This window comes from Ranitomeya variabilis, chromosome 8 (genome assembly GCF_051348905.1).
Source record: "Ranitomeya variabilis isolate aRanVar5 chromosome 8, aRanVar5.hap1, whole genome shotgun sequence".
NCBI classification, from domain to species: domain Eukaryota; kingdom Metazoa; phylum Chordata; class Amphibia; order Anura; family Dendrobatidae; genus Ranitomeya; species Ranitomeya variabilis.
Genome location: NC_135239.1, coordinates 15,792,627 through 15,812,801, shown reverse-complemented (window position 1 = coordinate 15,812,801; position 20,175 = coordinate 15,792,627). Strand labels below are relative to the sequence as shown.

The following is a 20,175-nucleotide window of genomic DNA, read 5'->3' as shown; positions in this document are numbered from 1 at the left end:
TGAAATGTAGCTACAATAAAAATTACAGACCTCTCCATTCATTGTAGGTGGGAAAACGTGCGAAAACGTCAGTGTATCAAATACTTATTTTCCCCAATGTGGATAGATAATAAATAGATAATAGATAGTAGACATGAGTGAATATCGTCGGATCCCTCCTTATTCGGCTCGCTAATAGAGCTTATCGAATAACCGCAGCGGGAACCTGGATCGCTCCCGATAATCAGGTGTCCGGCTCCGTGGCTGCACGTGTCGCGGCTGCACGTGTCGCGGCTGTCTGACCGTCACAATACATGTATGGAGAGCCTGTTTGTTGTGACTATCGCACAGCCGCGACACATGCAGCTGCGGTGCCGGACACCTGATTATCGGGAGTGATCCAGGTATCCGGGTTCCTGCTGCAGCTTCTACAGTAAGCGCTATTAGCAAGACAAATAAGGAGGGAGCCAACGATATTCACTCATGTCTAAAAGATATATGATAGGTAACAAATATTTAATAGATACTAGATAAGAAGAGGCAGCACTCCAATAGGCAAAAAGTAAGGAATTCGTTAGCCCATGTGCCTATTAATGAAGTGATGCCTCTTTTTATCTTTATATATCTGACAGATTATTAGTCAAGGAGGACTTTTTTTCAAATTTTTTGCATTTTGAGCTGCTTTATCTTTCTCTATATAGATAGATAGATAGATACACAATACAAATCTGAGCAGCAACTTCTAAGGCTACTTTCACACATCAGGTTTTTTGCATCAGGCACAATCCGGCAAATTGTTTAAAAAACGGATCCTTTTTTTTCTCCGCCGCATCCGTTTTTTCTCTGAGTTGTATTAGCGCCGGATTGCGCCTGATGTGTCAAAGTTTCATCCGTTTTTTGCCGGATCCATCAAAAATTAGTCTTCCGGTGGACGGAGAAAACGTCCAGAGCAACGTTTTTTCTGTCCGGCGGAAAACGGCACATCGACTGATCCTGCCAAAAACGTATGAAAGGTATAAATGGCCAGATCCGGCGACCAGATCCTGTTTTTAACAGAAATCATGCATATCTCTCTCTCCCGGAACAGGAAGTTACTGTATTCCCGGGTGAAAAACAAAAACGGATACAGCAGAACAAAGGACCCGTCGCATCAGTTTTTCACTTTGTGCAACTGATCCGTTTTTTTTAATAAAATTAGCCGGATTGTGCCTGAAACAAAAAACCTGATGTGTGAAAGTAGCCTCAGAGAATGAAGCAAATGTGAACAGGTAAAAGCCGCAATAAGTGGTTTATATGAAGACCGAAGTTCAGCAGCCTCTCTATGTGCCGAGAAATATCCAAACATTGACTATAAAGAATATAAACTACATTACTTCTATATAGAATATACTTAATATAGTTTCTTAGGGCACAAATTGGTCAATTCAGGAGAACCCACCAGCCACAACAAGGCGACCTTTTCTTTTTCTGATGGTATCCTTACTCCATCATGCCAAAAGTCTACAAATGTAAAGGGCAGCAAGGATCCAGGGCATATTAAAAGCAGCCTCAGGAGGATGGGAGGGGAGGAGTACTCCGACAAATATGGAGGCAGTCACTACCCCTAAATATCTGGTCTGTATTTACTGCAGTCACAGCAGCTGGTATCTGTTCACACATGCTTTATTCTATCAGGAGGTGCTGGTCAGATTTTGTTTTTAGACAAACGATAACATGGTGACTTAGTGATTTGCACTGTTGCTTTTGATCTCTGGGGTCCTGGGCCCTCCAAAGACATCTCCAAGTAGTTTGTATGTTCTCCCCATGTTTGTGTGGGTTTCCTCCGGGTTCCCCGGTTTCCTCCCACATTCCAAAGACATCCTGATAGGGAATGTGGCTTGTGAGGTCCAATGGGGATAGAGATGATGAATGAAAGTGCTGAGAAATGAATGGTTCTATATAAGTGAGTAAAATAAGTAACTAAATACCGTAGATTAAAAAAAGCAAAAAAAAAAGCACCTCCTACCAGAATGAAGCGTGAACAGGCGCAAGCTGCTATGACCGCATACTATACATAATCAAAGAACACAGCAGCGCTTACATGTCTGCAAACATTCAGTACATGAAATGTAACTGCATTACTGCTAGATAGAATATACTTATACAATGGAGTACTTAGGGCACAAACTGGCCAATTTATCAGATCCCACCAGCCACGACAAGGCGACCTATCTCTGATAGGGCTCACTTTCTCTATCAAATGTAACTTTCCCCTGCCAAAAGCCTACAAATCTAAAGGGCTGCCAATCACCCAACAAATAAGCAAAACACTCGTTCGTCGGGTGAAATGATCTTTCGGTTTGCACTAAAGATCATCGTTCTCAGCAGCACATCGTTCTGTGTAGACAGTATGAGAATAATAGCAGATCCTTCTGTGTGCATGTGAAGTGCCTGTGTAAGCAAACAAGCAGCTTATCGGCAGACATTTAGTGCCACTGGCCGGCAGGTGTAAACAGAGCCTTAGACTGATGCGAGGAGCGCTAACCAAGTATGCAGGCTCTATTTGTAATTAAAAAAAAAGTCGTTAATAGTTTTACCCCTCGAAAAATGCAAAATAAAAGACAGGAAAAAAATGTAAAAAATCCCAAAACAACCAACCAAAAACATCTTTCAAAAAAAGGCACTTCAGTATTACGAAGAAATACTAAAGGAAAGGAGCAATTCCTGAAGCATTTTCTGCTTGAAAAGGGATGTTTTTCATAGCAAGAAAAATATGCAGTGTGAAAATAGACTTAGGCCGTTTTTATTAGTGCTGGATCCTACCTGCCCCGGGAAAATCATGTCTGATAGAAAGTGTTGGTGTCCCATCAATAATGGTTACTTTGTTGTAGCTGGTGGGCACACAGAAATCGGTATATTTGTGCACCGAGTACTTCACCTTAAAGTATAGTTTATGTTTCGTTTACATTTCCATCCATGGAGCGCTTGGATGGATTTTTGCTCTTTTTCCATATCTTCTTTGGTTCTTTAATTTCTGAATTGTGGGACATCATGGGAGTTGTAGTTTTCAATTTCAACCCCTAATATAAATGTGTTTTAGCATACCTTGAGACATGCTTCCACCTTTTAGATGAAGGAGCAGAGGAGAAAACATGACAGACTGTGAAACACACATTAAGAGAAAAGGTAATTACAAGTATTGAGGGAAAATAAAAGTAATTTATTAAAATCGAGCAATAAAAAAGATAAAATTCTGTTGTCTGCCAACCACCACTAGAGGGAGCTCAGGAGCTTTCTGTATACTGGGTTATTATGGAGCCCAATGTATGGACTGTATGCAGTGAGCTCTTGAGCTCCTTCTAGTGGTGACTGCAGGCATACACAAACTTAATCACATAACTCTTTGCAGAAGATTAAACAAATAAAATAAAGCCACCCTCACACGTATGGAGATTTATTAGGAAACATTATCAGCACAGTAAAATAACACTGTAAAAATATAAAATGTATTTTGATTGGTTGTTGAGGTGAACCCCCAGAAGGGGTTAATCCTTTTGTGTGTTAGTAAACACAGAGCGCGTTTCGTCTTTATAAATACCCACAAAACAGGACGGTGCGAGGTCTTTAGTTGCTAGGTAACGTGCCTGACTGATGGTGTTCCTATTGAAATGTGTCAAGATTACGTGGAAATAACATTTAAGCGGAGACGATCGGCTTTTACGGCTGAGCTCATTATTTCTTTTGAAAAGTTCTCTCCGTCGATGTAAGTGGTATATTGTTGCGTTGGGTAGGTGAACCGTGAAATAAGCGCGACCTTCAAGCCTGAACAGCGCCTCTCTCCCTGGATGCCGCGGCCGCGCGCTTTCCTAAGGCGGCGAACGCCCGGCTGTTTATACAGTAAAATACTGCATGCAGATCGGTGCGCGGCAGAAGGTTCCTCCGCAGTATCCGAGCCGACCATGTTATTCTGCCAATTATGCTTCGCAGTAACGCATATTAAATTAGTTTACAGCCATTAAACAGCCGTCCTGAAGACTCCTGAGCTCGGCAGTTTCTTGGCAGCACGTATAAGGAGCAGCAACTAACTGCGTCTAATTTACTGCCCTCCTGAGAAACTCACATCTTTAAAGTCATTTTTTACCGATTCCATTTATTGTATGGATTTGAGGAGCGCCGTCCCATTACAATAAATCCTTTATTCCGACATCCTGTAACTCAAGTAAGGCAGACAGGGTGGTCGGCACCTGGAAACACATCCTCTTCTTGCTACAATGTATCAGTGCAGATTCTGCAGCAGCGAAGGAGAGGAAAGGCAACAAGTTGTCTGGATCCAGAATCAAAGCAGCACTTGCAAGCTCTGAACCAAATAGCACGTAAGCGCTGCAATCCTTGCCTAGGAAACTGGCCACCGCTGGTATTCTGTAACCTATGCAACGAGTCGTAAACTGCGAAATAAAAAAAACTCCTCTGTTTTAGAACAGAGAAGATTTTTAATAAGAGGTAAATTGCAATTTGGTTGTTTTTTAGAAGCTATTTTACCCATTTAGCGTGATGAGAGTAACCCTGCAATCTCTCCCCCCCCCCCACAGGATGGATAAATGTTTTACTGCCGGACCCCACTGATTATTAGAACAGGGGTCTAAGCCCCTTATCCCTCCGCACAATAAGGAGGAGCGTGAATGGAGCTGTGGGGCCAATAGAGGCGGCCGAGTGCTGCGCTCCTCACTGTATAACTGGAGCCCCGTTTTATAGTGGGGATGGCGGTCTATCCTTGGCGAAATGATAACAAAAACACCTTTCCGCTAGCTGAGCATGCATGCCAATTGTATGGGGAAAGATAGATATGTGGCCTCTAGATCCACCGCTTACCACTCATCGCTTGGTAGAAAAGGTTTAGGCTCTGTGCACACTTGTATTTTCAGTGAAGTGACATTTTAGGAGCAGAGAAACAGAAATCACAAGGAAAACAGATCCGTAACTAAACAAATGAAAACTGAAGCATAAGGGACACATTGACTATAATCAGGTCCATCTGCTTTCTGTTTTGCGTGTTTTTTTTTTTTAATGGCACAAACTGTTTTGCATGTTGCCGGGTTCTTGTGGGTGAGAATTATTTTAGATTATTATTCATGTCACAGGAAATTTTTATTAAATTCTGCTCAGCTGTTGCCTTCTCATTCTGGGAAAGCTGGGTTGTATCCACAATGTCTGCCTTTGGATACACTACTACAATTGTCACTCAGGTTGCACCGGAATCTTAAATAACTTAGGCTAGGTTCACATCGCGTTAGGTGCCACCCGTTTAACGGATCCATTACTAACGCAACGTAACGGATCTGTTAATACACCTATTGCCCTCCATTAACATAACGCATCCTAACGCATGTCAAAATCGGCATCCGTTACTTTGTGGCGCACCCTCGAACGTGGTCTACCGCATTTTCAGGTATGTTAGGTCTAACGCACAGCGAATGGACACGTTCGCTGTGCATAGACCTCTATTACTAACGCATGTCAATGCAATGCTACCATGCGTTAGCGCAATCGTAGAAAAAAAAAAGGGAATTTGGGTATCAGCGTTAGCGCATCCATTTAAGTCTACGTTCACATTTGCGGTCTGCGCCGCAGCATGCGTCATGCGCCCCTATATTTAACATGAGGGCGCATGGACATGCGTCGCACTTGCGTTTTGCGCCGCATACGTCACTGCGGCGCACACATCCGGGCACAGAGGACGCAGCAAGTTGCATTTTTGCTGCGTCCAAAATCAATCAAAAAAAGGACGCATGCGGCGCAAAACGCAGCGTTGTGCATGCGTTTTGCTGCGTTTTTGTTTGCGTTGTGCGTTGCGGCGCCGACGCTGCGGCGCACAACGCAAATGTGAACGTAGCCTAACAGATCCATTAAACAGACTGCACTAACGCGATGTGAACCTAGCCTTAGTTACCAAGGTACATTAAAAAATACAACTCATCCAAAACAAAAAAAAAACACCCCCTTGTGGCGGCCACAACTGACAGATGAAATATAGATATAGCTCTTTTAATACAGTGATTAAAAAAAAATGAAAAAAGAATCGCCAGTTCCATAATACAGCTCAGGGATTTAGAGATCTGAAAATAGGAAAAACATGTTTTCTGCTAAATAACACTTCTCTGGTGGTGTAAATAAGTAGAGGGGTCCGTAGTACTTATCTTCGTATAGGGAGGTAACAGTAAAGGTACCTTCACACTCAGCAACTTTACAACGAGAACGACAACGATCCGTGACGTTGCAGCGTCCTGGATAGCGATCTCGTCGTGTTTGACACGCAGCAGCGATCTGGATCCTGCTGTGATATCGCTGGTCGGAGCTAGAAGTCCAGAACTTTATTTGGTCGTCAGGTCGGCGTTTATCGTCGTGTTTGACAGCAAAAGCAACGATGTCAGCAATGTTAAACATGGAGCTAACGACCTGTGAGAACGATAAGTGAGTCGCCGTTACGTCACAGGATCGCTCCTGCATCGTTGTGGAGCTGCTGTGTTTGACGTCTCTACAGCGACCTAAACAGCGACGCTGCAGCGATCGGCTCGTTGTCTATATCGCTGCAGCGTCGCTGAGTGTGACGGTATCTTTAGTTCCTGCTAGTGTCTCTATGCAGTACGTTCACTATATACACACACACAGCTCTGCTGCATCATTACATACACAAACATGGCAAAGCCAGAGGAACACAGTGCACTCATTGTAGATACACACAGCTCGGCTACCCAAACAGTACAAATACACACAGCGCTGCTGCATATAGTCACACAGCTGTTACCTATATACACACACACTTCTGCACGCATAGCTCTGCTACATACAGGCACACACTTTATTACACAGCACTGCTACACTCATAGCTGTGCTACATATATACACACATTTTGTCACACAGAACAGCTGCACACACAGCTCTGCTAAATAAATGCACATTTTGTCACACAGCACTGCTACATACATACACACACTTTGTCACACAGCACTGCTACATACATACACTATCACACAGCACTGCTACATACACACTGTCACACATAGCGCTAATTCATAAATACACACAATACTTCTGCATGCACAGCTCTTCTACATAAATACACTCATTCTGTCACACAACTGTTGCACACATAGCTCTCCTAGATACATCCACATGTTTTGTCACACAGCACAGGTGCACACACACCTTTGCTACATAAATGCACACCACTGCTGCTTACATACACACACCTTGTCAAACAGCACTGCTGCACACATAGCTCTGATGCATAAATACACACTTCTGCACGCACAGCTCTTCTACAAACACATTTTGTCACACCGCACTGATGCACAGTTATGCTACATACATCCACACCCATTTCGTCACAAGCACTGCTGCACACATAGCTCACACTCACATTGTTCTTCTGTGTGGTTGCTCAAGTTGCACCAATGGTGTCCGTCCCTGGCTTTGGAAGAATCCCACATGGATTGTATTCAACTGCATATTTAATTCCCCACACTTTCAGTTCTTTGCAGGCACGAGTCCTCCTGTGCCTGATCACCTGCCAGCAACCTCTGCAGGTCCCATTCAGCTGTCTCTCCAGCACAGATCAGTGCAGGAAAGGCAGAGAGAAATGTATTCACACATTTCTCTCTGCCTTTCCTACAAGTACATGTGTAGGCTACGTTCACATTTGCGTTGTGCGCCGCAGCGTCGGCGCCGCAGCGCACAACGCAAACAAAAACGCGGCAAAACGCACGCTAAAACGCTGCGTTTTGCGCCGCATGCGTCGTTTTTGGCCGAAAGTTGGACGCAAAAAAAATGCAACTTGATGCGTTTCTTGCGTCCAACGCTTGCGGCCATGCGGCGCTAAACGCAGCACAACGCATGTCCATGCGCCCCCATGTTAAATATAGGGGCGCATGACGCATGCGGCGCCGCTGCGGCGCCCGACGCTGCGGCGCTGACCGCAAATGTGAACGTAGCCAGCGGCTACGTTCACATTTGCGTTGTGCGCCGCAGCGTCGGCGCCGCAGCGCACAACACAAACAAAAACGCAGCAAAACGCATGCACAACGCTGCGTTTTGCGCCGCATGCGTCCTTTTTTTAATTGAATTTGGACGCAGCAAAAATGCAACTTGCTGCGTCCTCTGCGCCCGGACGCGGGCGCCGCAGCGACGCATGCGGCGCAAAACGCAAGTGCGACGCATGTCCATGCGCCCCCATGTTAAATATAGGGGCGCATGACGCATGCGGCGCCCGCCGCTAATGTGAACGTAGCCTAACAATTCAATGACTATTCACCTCTGTAAATCTGTAACAATGTAAAGACAGACAGGCTCATGAATAATGCACAGTGCAGTGACCTGGGTGGAGTTTTATATGGGACTGCAAGGTCAAAATGGAAACTTTTTCAGTCTAATCACATGCATAATAAAGAAATGTTCGCAATTACATGTCGGCTGTCATCCTGTCTCTTTGCATTAATACTAGGAAACTTCACCCAAGTGTTACGTGTAGACGATAAACAATGTATTCCTGTGAGTTGTTGCAAATGTATCTCCCATTGCCACCTGTTGGTCAGAGAATTTTCAAGTAAATCTGCTCTAACTGTAAAGAACTCTCTCCTATAATTCCAATTAAATAGATTTTCCGCCACATGTAATTTATGGTGTCATTATCATCATGGTGTCAGACCTGCGTCCATCTCATATTCATGTATGCTGCACCCAGACAAACCCTCTAATCTATGTAATCAAACTTCAGCTTCCTCACAAAAGACATGATCTTTCACTGCTTCAATGTAAGCATCACTGAGGCACGCTTCAGTGTAGACCTCATAGAGCCATCGCCACACTTCAGTGTAGAACTCAAATCCAATGCCATGGTTCACTGTAGAAATCTATAGTAAAGCATCACCATTGTTGGGTGATATCACTGAGTGACCACTGTGCTACACTGTAGACATCACCAAGCCACTGCCATGCTTCACTGTAGGTATCACCGAGCCACCACCATGCTTCACTGTAGGTATTACAGAGCCGCCATGCTACACTGTAGATATCACCGACACACCCCATGTTTCACTGTTGGTATCACCGAGCCACCGCCATGCTACACTGTAGACATCACCGAGTCACCGCAATGCTACACTCTAGACATCACTGAGCTATCGCCAGGCTTCACTGTAGGTACCACCGAGTCACTGCCAAACTTCACTATAAGTATCACCAAGCCACCGCCATGCTTCACTGTAGACCTCATAGAGCCACCACAATGCTTCACTGTAGACCTCACTGAGCCACCACCCTGCTTCACTGTAGACAACACCATACAACCACAATGCTTCACTATAGATATCACTGAGCCACCGCCGTGCTACACTGTAGATATCACTGAGCCACCACCATGCTTTGCTGTAGGTATCAGTCACCACTGTGCTTCACTATGTGTCACCAAGCCACTGCTGTGCTTCATAGTAGACCTCAGAGCCACTGCCATGCTTCACTGTAGACCTCCCTGAGCCACCACACTACGTTGTAGATATCACCGAGCCATCACCATTCTTTACTGTAGGTATCAGTCACCAAGCCACTGCCGTGCTTCATAGACCTCAGAGCCACCGCTGAGTCACTGTAAACCTCACTGAGCCACCTCAGTGCTTAACTGTAGACAAACTACCACAATTTTTTCACAGTAGATATCACTGAGCCACCACTGTGCTTCACTGTAGATATTACAGAGCCACCGCCATGGTACACTGTAGACATCATTGAGCAACCACCAAGCTTCACTATAGGTATCACTGAGCCACCACCATGCTTCCCTGTAGGTATCACTGAGCCATCGCCACGCTTCACTGACACTGTAGACATCACCGAGCCACTACCGTGCTTCACTGGAGGCAGGGTGTTACTTTCAGTGGATGCTTCACTCCTCCTCCAGATATACCGCTGATTCAGAGGCCTGGAAGATTCCAGTTTTGCCCCAAGTAATAGAAGTAAAGATGACGGCACTCACCACATCATAGAAAAATCTTTATTATCTCCTAGCAATCAATACAAATCAGGTGGGGAGAGTACAGGCAAACAACAGCAGGATACAGACAGTTTGTGTCTACTGACACCTTTACGGGCCTATTCTGTTACAGTTTTGCTCATCGCTCCACAGAACAGAATCCTATCGTTTTTGTGAATATTTATATGGTTGAGAAAATTTTAGCCAACTTTTCTTGTGTTTTTGGATCAGCAGAGGTGACATAATGAAGTTCAGGATGAAGACCTTTAGCATTTGGAAGGCATCTAAGGCTTGGGTTACACTGACACTTTTTTTTTTAACGCTAGTGATTGATTTTCACTATTAAGCAGTTGTAGTCCAATGAAGTACATTGAGTTGTATGCAACAGGGTGGACTGCAGCTGCCACTAAATAGTTCAAATCAATCACTAGGGCTACAAAAAGTGGCAGTGGAGCCCCGGCCTTACTGTGCCAACCAAAATCTAAGTGCCTGCTGCCACCAAATCTTGCAGCAGGTTTTATGCAGTTACTCAGTGGTTTTTGAGCACCTGCCTCCTCAATCTGGTGGTAGCCAGTGACAACTTCGTCATTCTGTTAGGTCCGGGTAGTGTGGGCAATGCTCCTGAAACTCTGAACGTGTGAACTATGCATTCAGCTGTATATCTAGGAACATTCCTTTGATTCTTTTTGTGCAAAGTTTTCCATGTTTGTGCAAATAATCATCTTTTCTATTAATGTTTTTGATACGATATTACTAACATGCAATCAAATGTTATAGATACAATCCCCCGAGCCAGTCCAGGTATTTGATGTTTTTTTTTCTCTCCAGCATCTGATGCAAATAATGAAGCTCTTGGTTATTACATCCGATACTGGAGATAAATGTCTGCTCTTATGAGGAATCCTTTTCAGTGAGATAATAATTCTGAGACTGTAGTAGTCAGAACGGTTAGTTGTGATGAGATTTTTTACATTCTCCATGTTCTATTGGTTTATTGTAAAGAGCCGAATTTGTAAATTTTGCTTAAAAACTTAATTTGCAACGGAAGTTGAATAATTTTGATAGCTAAATATAAGCTAGATAAATAGATAATAGACAATGGATATAGATGGATAATACACTCCCTGACAGAAGTTGTGTCGCTTATCCATGTTATGTAAATAAAAGCTTATAACCGGACATTAAATTCATCCATTAGTTGTATAAATTATTCTTTTTAAAGCTGAAACCCTCCGAAATGTGGTTTAGATTAAGAAAATAAATTGGCATCAATGCAGAAATATTGATCAGTTAATGGACACAGAATGGTCAGATTTTGGCAAGACAAAAGTTTTGTCGCCCACAGAAAGTAATGTGATATTCAAACAAATAATTAAGTTAAAATACAAATATATGTTGCATAACATTGGTGAATGAAGCTGTGGTGCTATTAGAGTCATATTTAATATTTCGTGTGACTTCTATGAGCTTGAAGGACTGCATCCATGCGGTTCAACAATGATTCATACAATTTATTAATGAAGTCATCAGGAATAGCAAAGAATGCAGTCTTACATGTCTCCCAGAGTTCATCTAGATTCTTTGGTTTTGTCTTCCAAGCCTCCTCTTTCATCCTACCCCAAACATGCTCAATGATGCTCATGTCTGGTGACTGGGCTGGCCAGTCCTTGAGCACCTTGATCTTTTTTGCCTGGAGGAACTTTGTTGTAGAGATGGATGTATGAGATGGAGCACCATCCTGCTGCAGAATTTGACCCCTTTTATGATTTGGAATATAAGAGGTAGCTAATACTACTTGATATTTTAGGTCAATGATATTGCCTTCCACCTTGCAAATGTTTCGCACACCCCCATACTGAATGTAACCCCAGACCATGATCTTTCCACCACCAAAATTAACTGTTTTCTGGGTGTATTTTGGATCCATACGGGCTCCAGTAGGTCTCCTGCAGTATTTGCGGCGGCTGTGGTGTAATGCTTCTGAAGATTCATCAGAAAAATCCACCTTCTGCCACTTTTCCAACGTCCATGTGTTTATCACGCTGTGGGACTGTGCAAATGCCACACGGTTTTTTATTTGCCTTTTGTTTAGTGCTGGCTTCTGGGCACTGATTCCACCATGGAGGCCATTTCGATACAGAATCCTATAAACTGTTCTAGTTGACACAGGGACTTGAGGTGACCAGGCCTGTTGGAGCTCTGCTGCAGTGGAAGAGGGGCTTGCTTTGGATTTTCTAACCAACAAACGTTCCTCCTGAGCAGTTGTCTTGCGGGTCTTCCGGACCTGGGCTTATCAAACACATCTCCAGTCTCTTCAAATCTTTTTTTAATTCTTTGCACTTGACGCTGGAGACACATTAATGGTGCCAGCCACCTCTGCAGTGAATCTGGTCTTCAGCCTCTTGATAATCCAGGCTTTGGTTGCAGGGTGGATTTTTGGCATGTTGTCAGAGCTCAAGTTGCAGTTCAAGTGAAGGTCTGGGGTGCTGGGTTTCTTTTTATACACACACACTAATTAACCGATCATTTACTGAGCACAGGTGAAGATGTAAACTAGGATTGGGTGCATTATATGACCAGGCGACAAAACTTGTGTCTTGCCAAAATCTGACCATTCTGTGTCCATTAACTGATCAATATTTCTGCATTGATGCCAATTTATTTTCTTAACCTAAACCACATTTCGGAGGGTTTCAGCTTTCAAAAGAATAATTTATACAACCAATGGATGAATTTAACGTCAGGTTATAAGCTTTTCTTTACATAACATGGATAAGCGACATAACTTCTGTCAGGGAGGATAGATAAATAGATGATAGATAAATAAATAATAGATAAATACATAATAGATAGATGTATAGATAATATATAGACAGTTAATAGATAGACAGATAATAGATAGATACATAGATGATAGATAGATGATAGATATCCAGCATGCTGGTCTAAATTTGCAATCAAAACATAAAATATGCAAACTGCCTCGTCAGAGAAGAGGACTTGAACTCTAGGGCCACCTATTGGAAGCACCAATCCCAAAAGCCAATTTTGACCCTTCAATGAGCTTTGCAATATGACTAAGGATTAGTGATGAGCGAATATACTCGTTACTCGAGATTTCCCGAGCATGCTCGGGTGTCCTCCGAGTATTTTTTAGTGCTTGGAGATTTAGTTTTCATCACCACAGCTGAATGATTTACATCTGTTAGCCCCATCATAAGTACATGTGGGGATTCCCTAGCAACCAGACAACCCCCACATGTACTTATGCTGGCTAACCGATGTAAATCATTCAGCTGCGGCAAGAAAAACGAAATCTCCAAGCATTAAAAAATACTCGGAGGACACCCGAGCGTGCTCAGGAAATCTCGAGCAACACTGTGTCTGCAAGTTGAAATTCTGGTTCGGCATTTACCCTAAGAGAGCTGTCACACAGATGGCTCTCCATCGACCAACGATGCCGAAGTCCCCTGGTAACCAGGGTAAACATCGGGTTACTAAGCGCAGGGCTGCATTTAGTAACCAGATGTTTACCCTGGTTACCATTGTAAAAGTAAAAAAAAAAACAGTACATACTCACATTCCGGTGCCCGGCGTCCGCTTCCCTGCACTCCTCCTGCATCCTGTGTCAGCGCCGAATATCTCCGGCATCTCCCACAGAGCAGAGCGGTGACGTCACCGCTCTGCTTTACGGCCGGCACTTACACAGGATGCAGGAGGAGTGCAGGGAAGCGGACGCCGGGCACCGGAATGTGAGTATGTGTTTTTTTTTTTTACTTTTACAATGGTAACCAGGGTAAACATCGGGTTACTAAGCGCGGCCCTGCGCTTAGTAACCCGATGTTTACCCTGGTTACCAGTGAAGACATCGCTGGATCGGTGTCACACACACCGATTCAGCGATGTCAGCGGGAGATCCAGCGACGAAATAAAGTTCTGGACTTTCAGCAACGACCAGCGATATCACAGCGGGATCCCGATCGCTGCTGCGTGTCAAACACAACGATATCGCTAGCCAGGACGCTGCAACGTCACGGATCGCTAGCGATATCGTTTAGTGTGAAGGTACCTTAAGTCATATTGCAAGGCTCCTTGAAGGGTCGATACTGACTATAAGGATGGCTGCTTCCAATAGGTGACGTTCTAGTTCTCTTCCTCTCTCAACAGACAATTTGCATATTTATTTTCCCAGAGGAGCATGCATGGTTTTTAGGTCTCCTCACTGACATGCCAAGCTTGACATGTCACTCTCCACAAGGAGAAACATTAGTCCTTAGACTAGAATGAAAACATAAATCTTGTTGGGCAGACTTCTTAATATCACTACTGCCATCCGGTGGCCAGGACTTGCTAACACAAGTAGTAAGAGTAAGCTTGCTATACAGCCCGTTTGGATTTCATTGCATAGTAGCGTCCAATGACCAATGAAGCCTTTTCATGAATGACTGTGGTTGTAGAATCTAGTATAACAGAAATTACATAAAAAGTCCCTATTAGCACAGTCTACGTTTAGCTGGCATTCTGCAGATGGCAGCGCTGTTTCCTATTACAAAGAATTACTGGACTGATAACAGAGCTCAGCTTTCAGCATCCTGGGAGTTATTGCCAGTTCACCTGTCCCAGGAGGTCAGTGGTTTAGTGACCCAGGCTGCCCCTGGTGTCTTGTGCTTACAGGCTTCAGATAGATTCTACTTTCCAGTAGTTTATTCCCCAGAGTCTGGTGGTTTGGTACCAGAACTAGCATTTGGCGTCACCACAGTCCCCGATGTGCAGCTCCTTAATGTCCAGTGGTTTGCTACCAGAACTAGCTCTTTGTGTCCCCACAGTCCCTGATGTGCCACTGCTTAAAGTCCGGTGGTTTAGCGCCAGAACTAGCTCTTGGTGTTGCCACAGTCCCTGATGTGCCGTTTCTTAACGTCCAGTGGTTTAGTACCAGATCTAGTTCCTGGCATCCTCACAGTCCCTGATGTGCTGCTGCTTAACCCCTTTCCGACATCAGGCGTAATAGTGCGCCAAATCAGACTCCCTTCCTTTGATGTGGGCTCTGTTGCTGAGCTCACATCTTTTCCGGCACATGTCAGCTGTTTTGCTTATAACAGCCGCAGGTGGATTGCGAACCACCCGCGGCTGTTAACTAGTTAAATGCTGCTGTCAAACACTGACAGCGTCATTTAACAGGGCTTCCGGCAAGCAGGCAGGATTTCCAGCACATCAGTGCTCATGTCACATGACTGCAGGTCGCCCATGGGTTAGCATGACAACCAGAGGTCTCCAGCAGACCTCTATGGTTGTCATTGCCGGATTGCTGTGAGCGCTGCCCGGTGGTCGGCGGTCGTAGCATGTGAGTAATTCTGCTACATACAGGCGATCTGATTATTGCCTGTATGTAGCAGAGCCGATCGAGTTATGGCAGCTTCTAGTCTCCCATGGAGACTATTAAAGCACGCAAAAAGTAAAAAGTTTTTAAAAATATTTAAAAAAATATATAAAAGTTCATATCACCCCCCTTTCTCCCCATTCAAAATAAAAAAAACAAACAAAAAAACCCACACTCATATTTGGTATCGCTGTGTTCAGATTCGCTCGATCAATATAAAAAAAGAATTAACCCGATAGCTAAACAGCGTAATGCGAAAAAAAGTCAAAACGGCAGAATTACTTTTTTTTGGTCGCCGCAACATTGCATTAAAATGCAATAACGGGCGATCAAAAGATCGTATCCGCACCAAAATAGTATAACTAAAAACATCAGCACAGAGCGCAAAAAATGGAGACGCTACAGATATCGGAAAATGGCGCTACTTTTTTCTTTTAACAAACTTTGACATTTTTTTCACCACTTAGATAAATGATAATCTTTATTTTCATACAGCGCTAACATATTCCGCAGCGCTTTACAGTTTGCACACATTATCATCGCTGTCCCCGATGGGGCTCACAATCTAAATTCCCTATCAGTATGTCTTTGGAATGGAACCCAGAGGAAACCCACACAAACACGGGGAGAACATACAAACGCCTTGCAGATGTTGTCCTTGGTGGGATTTGAACCCAGGACTCCAGCGCTGCAAGGCTGCAGTGCTAACCACTGAGCCACCGTGCTGCCCATAAAAAGGAACCTAGACATGTTGGGTGTTTATGAACTCGAACTGACCTGGAGAATCATAGTGGCAGGATTTAGTGTACATTGTTAAAAAAACGAAAAAACAATTGTGGAATTGCACTTTTATTTTCAATTTCATCGCACTTGGAATTTTTTTTTCCCATTTTCCAGTACACAATATGTTAAAACCAATGGTGTCTTTCAAAAGTACAACTCGTCCCGCAAAAAAGAAGCCCTCACATGGTCATATTGACCAAAAAATAAAAAAGTTACGGCTCTGGGAAGAAGGGGAGCAAAAAATCCATCTAATGTCTCAAAGTCCATGCAGTTCAATGGTTTAGTATCCAGATCAGACTCTTAGGGCTCATACTGATACAGGAAAGAAATATATCTTGGTACCGTGTTAGCCAGTAGATAGAAAAATATATATATATTTTTTTTGTCTATACTATGTTGTGCATAAATATGTGATTCTTCAGAATTTGTTTTAGTCTTTGCCTGATGAAGAGACGTATGTAGTCTCGAAAGCTTGCAATTTGTTACCATCTTTTCAGTTAGCCATTAAAAGGTATCAACCACTGAGGACTCTCAATTCTAAATATTTTTTTAGGGCTCATACTCACAAGCGAGAAACTCGAACGAGTCCTGCATGTCAATACCCGACACTCGGATTGGAGCGCTCAGCTATATAGAAATACATGCAGTTGAGCGCTCGGTTCCGAGTGCCGGTCATTGACATGCAAGACTCGTCCGAGTTTCTCGCGTGTGAGTATGAGCCCTTAGTGATTTAACGCCACCAGAGAGTCTCTGGTACCCAATGATTTAGTATAGATGATAAATATCTATGAGTTCAGTGATGGGTTCACAACGTCACCACATGAGTAATAAAAGTCCTCTTTTTTGCACAATCTACTTATATATTTAATGGACAAATTGGGTACATGTCCAGGGGGCTTTAGCACCTACTGTTGCATATTATTGTGCTGCTCCACTACTTTATTGTAGTTAAATAGATGTATAGATAATGTGATCACCAAATACGTATAGATTAGAGATGCATAGATAGAGGACATATGTGATAAGGGACATTTTTGATAGATTTCCTTTCCATTACAGGTGAACGGACACAGCTTTGTACATATGGAGCACGAGATGGCCGTCTCGCTCCTGAAGAACTTTCCAACCACAGTGGACCTTGTAATTCAACGTGAGCTTACTGTCTAAATATTTTTATAATTGGTAATGATATCAGACAGATCTCCTTCTTCTAAGACATTTTTTTGCCAATTGCTGGATCAATGGCAAAGTTCAGTGCCAAATGTAGGATAAATGTTGCCTATTGACTGACACATGAGGAGGCGAGACACATAGGAAACCTAAAGCGGATTCTGAGATTATATTGTATCTGTTTTACCATTAGCCGGAGGCTGAGCATTTGGTGCAATTTTATAAAACCAATAATGTTTCTTCCCAAAGCGGATTTTACCGTATAGAGAGCGTGGAAGCACACGAGCTGCTCTTCTGGTTCCTGGAAAAAAAAAAAACCGCCATGAAGCACTGCCTCAACATTGTATATGCCTTTTATACAGAACATAAAAAATTATCTAGAAGGAAACGCAAGTCATATTTTGACTTCTATACAAAAAAAGATTACAAAACAGAAGAATATTTTTCTTAACTTATGAAGAAATTGATAAGAAAGTATTTATTAAAGATGTAGATGTTACGCTGAATTAATATTTCCCTTTTTTTATACATATAAATATATATATATATAATAAAACAATAGATACGTATGCCTTATGGAAACCACTTTAAATGTTTAGACTTAATTGAGTTTAATTAGTTTGACTTCATTAAGACATGGAGGAGAGCTCGTTAGGTCATCTCATATATACAGGGTGGTGATATGGAAATAGGTCCGAGATCTGGGGAGCATTGAGAGTCGGCATAAAATGGACAATCCCCCCCCCCCCCCCAAGAAAAAAAAAAAAGGTTGATAATGAATATGTCTGCCCATGACCTACACTCATCTGGGTCCTGATAAGGCAAATGTTATGCTCTGGATTCTAGGAAAGCTGGGTACTAAATAAAGTCGAGTGATCATTCAGGCATTAAGGAATGCCCAGAAGGGTAATAGGTCGTCTTAGCTCAATAAATCATATTCATATGCCCCACTGGGATATACTGGAGAGACACTAACTGGCAGTGGCCCTTGCTCTGACAGATCCAGTCTATCCATGTATTAAATGGAGAGCCATTCAGTTAAATGACCACATGCAATACTGCATTTCTCCTGTAGTGGCCGCTGCTGGGGAAATGAGCAGCCATCAGCAACTTCCTCTCCTCGATCAGCAGATCACTGCTGCTACATGGTTAATGGGTGGTACAAAGCGTGGACCACTATGGCCATGGCAATTACAGTAGGTCATGGTTTCAGTGGTTGGTATGTGACCTATGACCTCTAATGCCCAAATGACTCTAATCCACCCCTAGTACCAAGCCTTGTGGCAGACATATTGGCTATCACCAACCGTACCAATAAGGAGCTAAATTTACTATTAAAAAAAAAACCCTAATCATGATAACCTAAATAATAGTTTTGGTATTTAAAAATTGTTTTTATTTATTTTTTTTCAATGCCAAAAAAAGGCAAAAGTATTCCAGGAGTGATACCTTTATTAATGAGCCAATAAATGTATCTAGATTTTTTTCTGGCTAGCTTCTGTCTTTTTTTGGCATTGATACATTAACAATTTTTTTTGGCTAGCACGGTACCACAATATAATTTTTTTTATGGTACATCGTAATAATGTTTTTTTTTAAATTTAAAAAAAAAAATCCATCAAAGACTAGGTGCACCGTTCTACAATGTGACATGGCATACAACGTTGGTGGGGAACACCAGATGGAAGGGGCTACGGCACAGAAGATAAGTGTATACCCTTTGTCATTTTTTTTTTACTTCTCCAATACAAAAAAAATCATTTTACGATCCAAATCAGTCATAGGTATCAGTGCCAGAAATCAAGGCCTGAAGACGCAATTAATCAATCGACTGTCGGCATCGGAGCCGTTGTCCTCTCCGTCAATCGCAAGATTTCTTTCCCACCGGTGAACGGACCACGCTTCCTCCACTCTTCCCCAACGTTCCTATGAACTTCAATGAATGTGAAGACTCAAGAATTATTTATTTTTTTCTGGGTGAAATTGAGCTCATTAATGTTTATAAAATCTTTGTATATTTTTTATGTCGTGGCAAGATGGAGCACCGAGGACTGTTAGTTATTCGACGGCATGTGATCTGTTTTACCCTTTTGGCTTTGTTTATTACTAGGATATTTTTCCATGCTTTGAAGCGCTTCTGTGGAAGATTTTGAATAAAATTGATTCAGATCTTTAGTAACAATGTAACAGCCAGAAAGTTGTAGCCTGTTTTTTTTTTTTTCCATATGTCTATTTTTTTTCTTTTTTAACATAGGGTGAGAACATTTGTGAATGTATGATATCAATAGAATGCAAAACTGCACCCCTGTGAGCAACATCTGCAGAGTAAAGTGAGAGAATCAACGATTGTAAGAAGAGCGAAAAGTTTCCTTTTACTGTAATTCGCTCTACAACAGACTGTCACTTTTTTATGGCACTTTAAGATTACTAGATTGTTTTTTAGGATAGGCCACTAATATTTGATGGCGGAGATCAGACTCCAAATGGAGACAAACTTTACAGTTCAGAAGATTAAATAAAAAGAGAAAAAAAAAACGGTTTAAGTTTACACTGTCCCTGACAGCATATTAGTAGAGTATAGATAAAGACGGAGAGAAAATGGGACATCAAATCTGAGAGTAAAAGCTAAAAAGGACAATCAGTCAGCCCTCAACACTGTGCGCAGCGTAGTCAAGACTCTTCAGATTCTCAGTAAAGGCCCCGTCTCACTTAGCGAGATCGCTAGCGAGATCGCTGCTGAGTCACTAGTTTTGTGACGCAACAGCGACCTCAGTAGCGATCTCGCTATGTGTGACACGTACCAGCGATCAGGCCCCTGCTGCGAGATCGCTGGTCGTGTCGGAATGGCCTGGACCTTTTTTTGGT

The 20,175-nt window shown here is 42.8% G+C and overlaps 1 protein-coding gene across 17 annotated transcripts in view; it reads left to right on the top strand.

Annotated features, from left to right (window-relative positions):
- The window catches only part of LRRC7 (leucine rich repeat containing 7), a 358,992-nt gene extending 339,485 nt beyond the window's left edge, over positions 1-19,507 (top strand). For 16 of the 17 annotated variants that reach the window (XM_077276763.1, XM_077276762.1, XM_077276750.1 and 13 more), the window contains one exon: positions 17,200-19,507. Coding sequence is in view for 11 of the 17 variants with exons in the window: in XM_077276750.1 (XP_077132865.1) it covers positions 17,200-17,307 (108 nt within the window). In the remaining 6 variants the exon portion in view is untranslated. The remainder of the gene's footprint in view (positions 1-17,199) is intronic. The other variant, XM_077276747.1, reaches the window with a different exon arrangement.
- Positions 19,508-20,175: the final 668 nt, after the last annotated feature.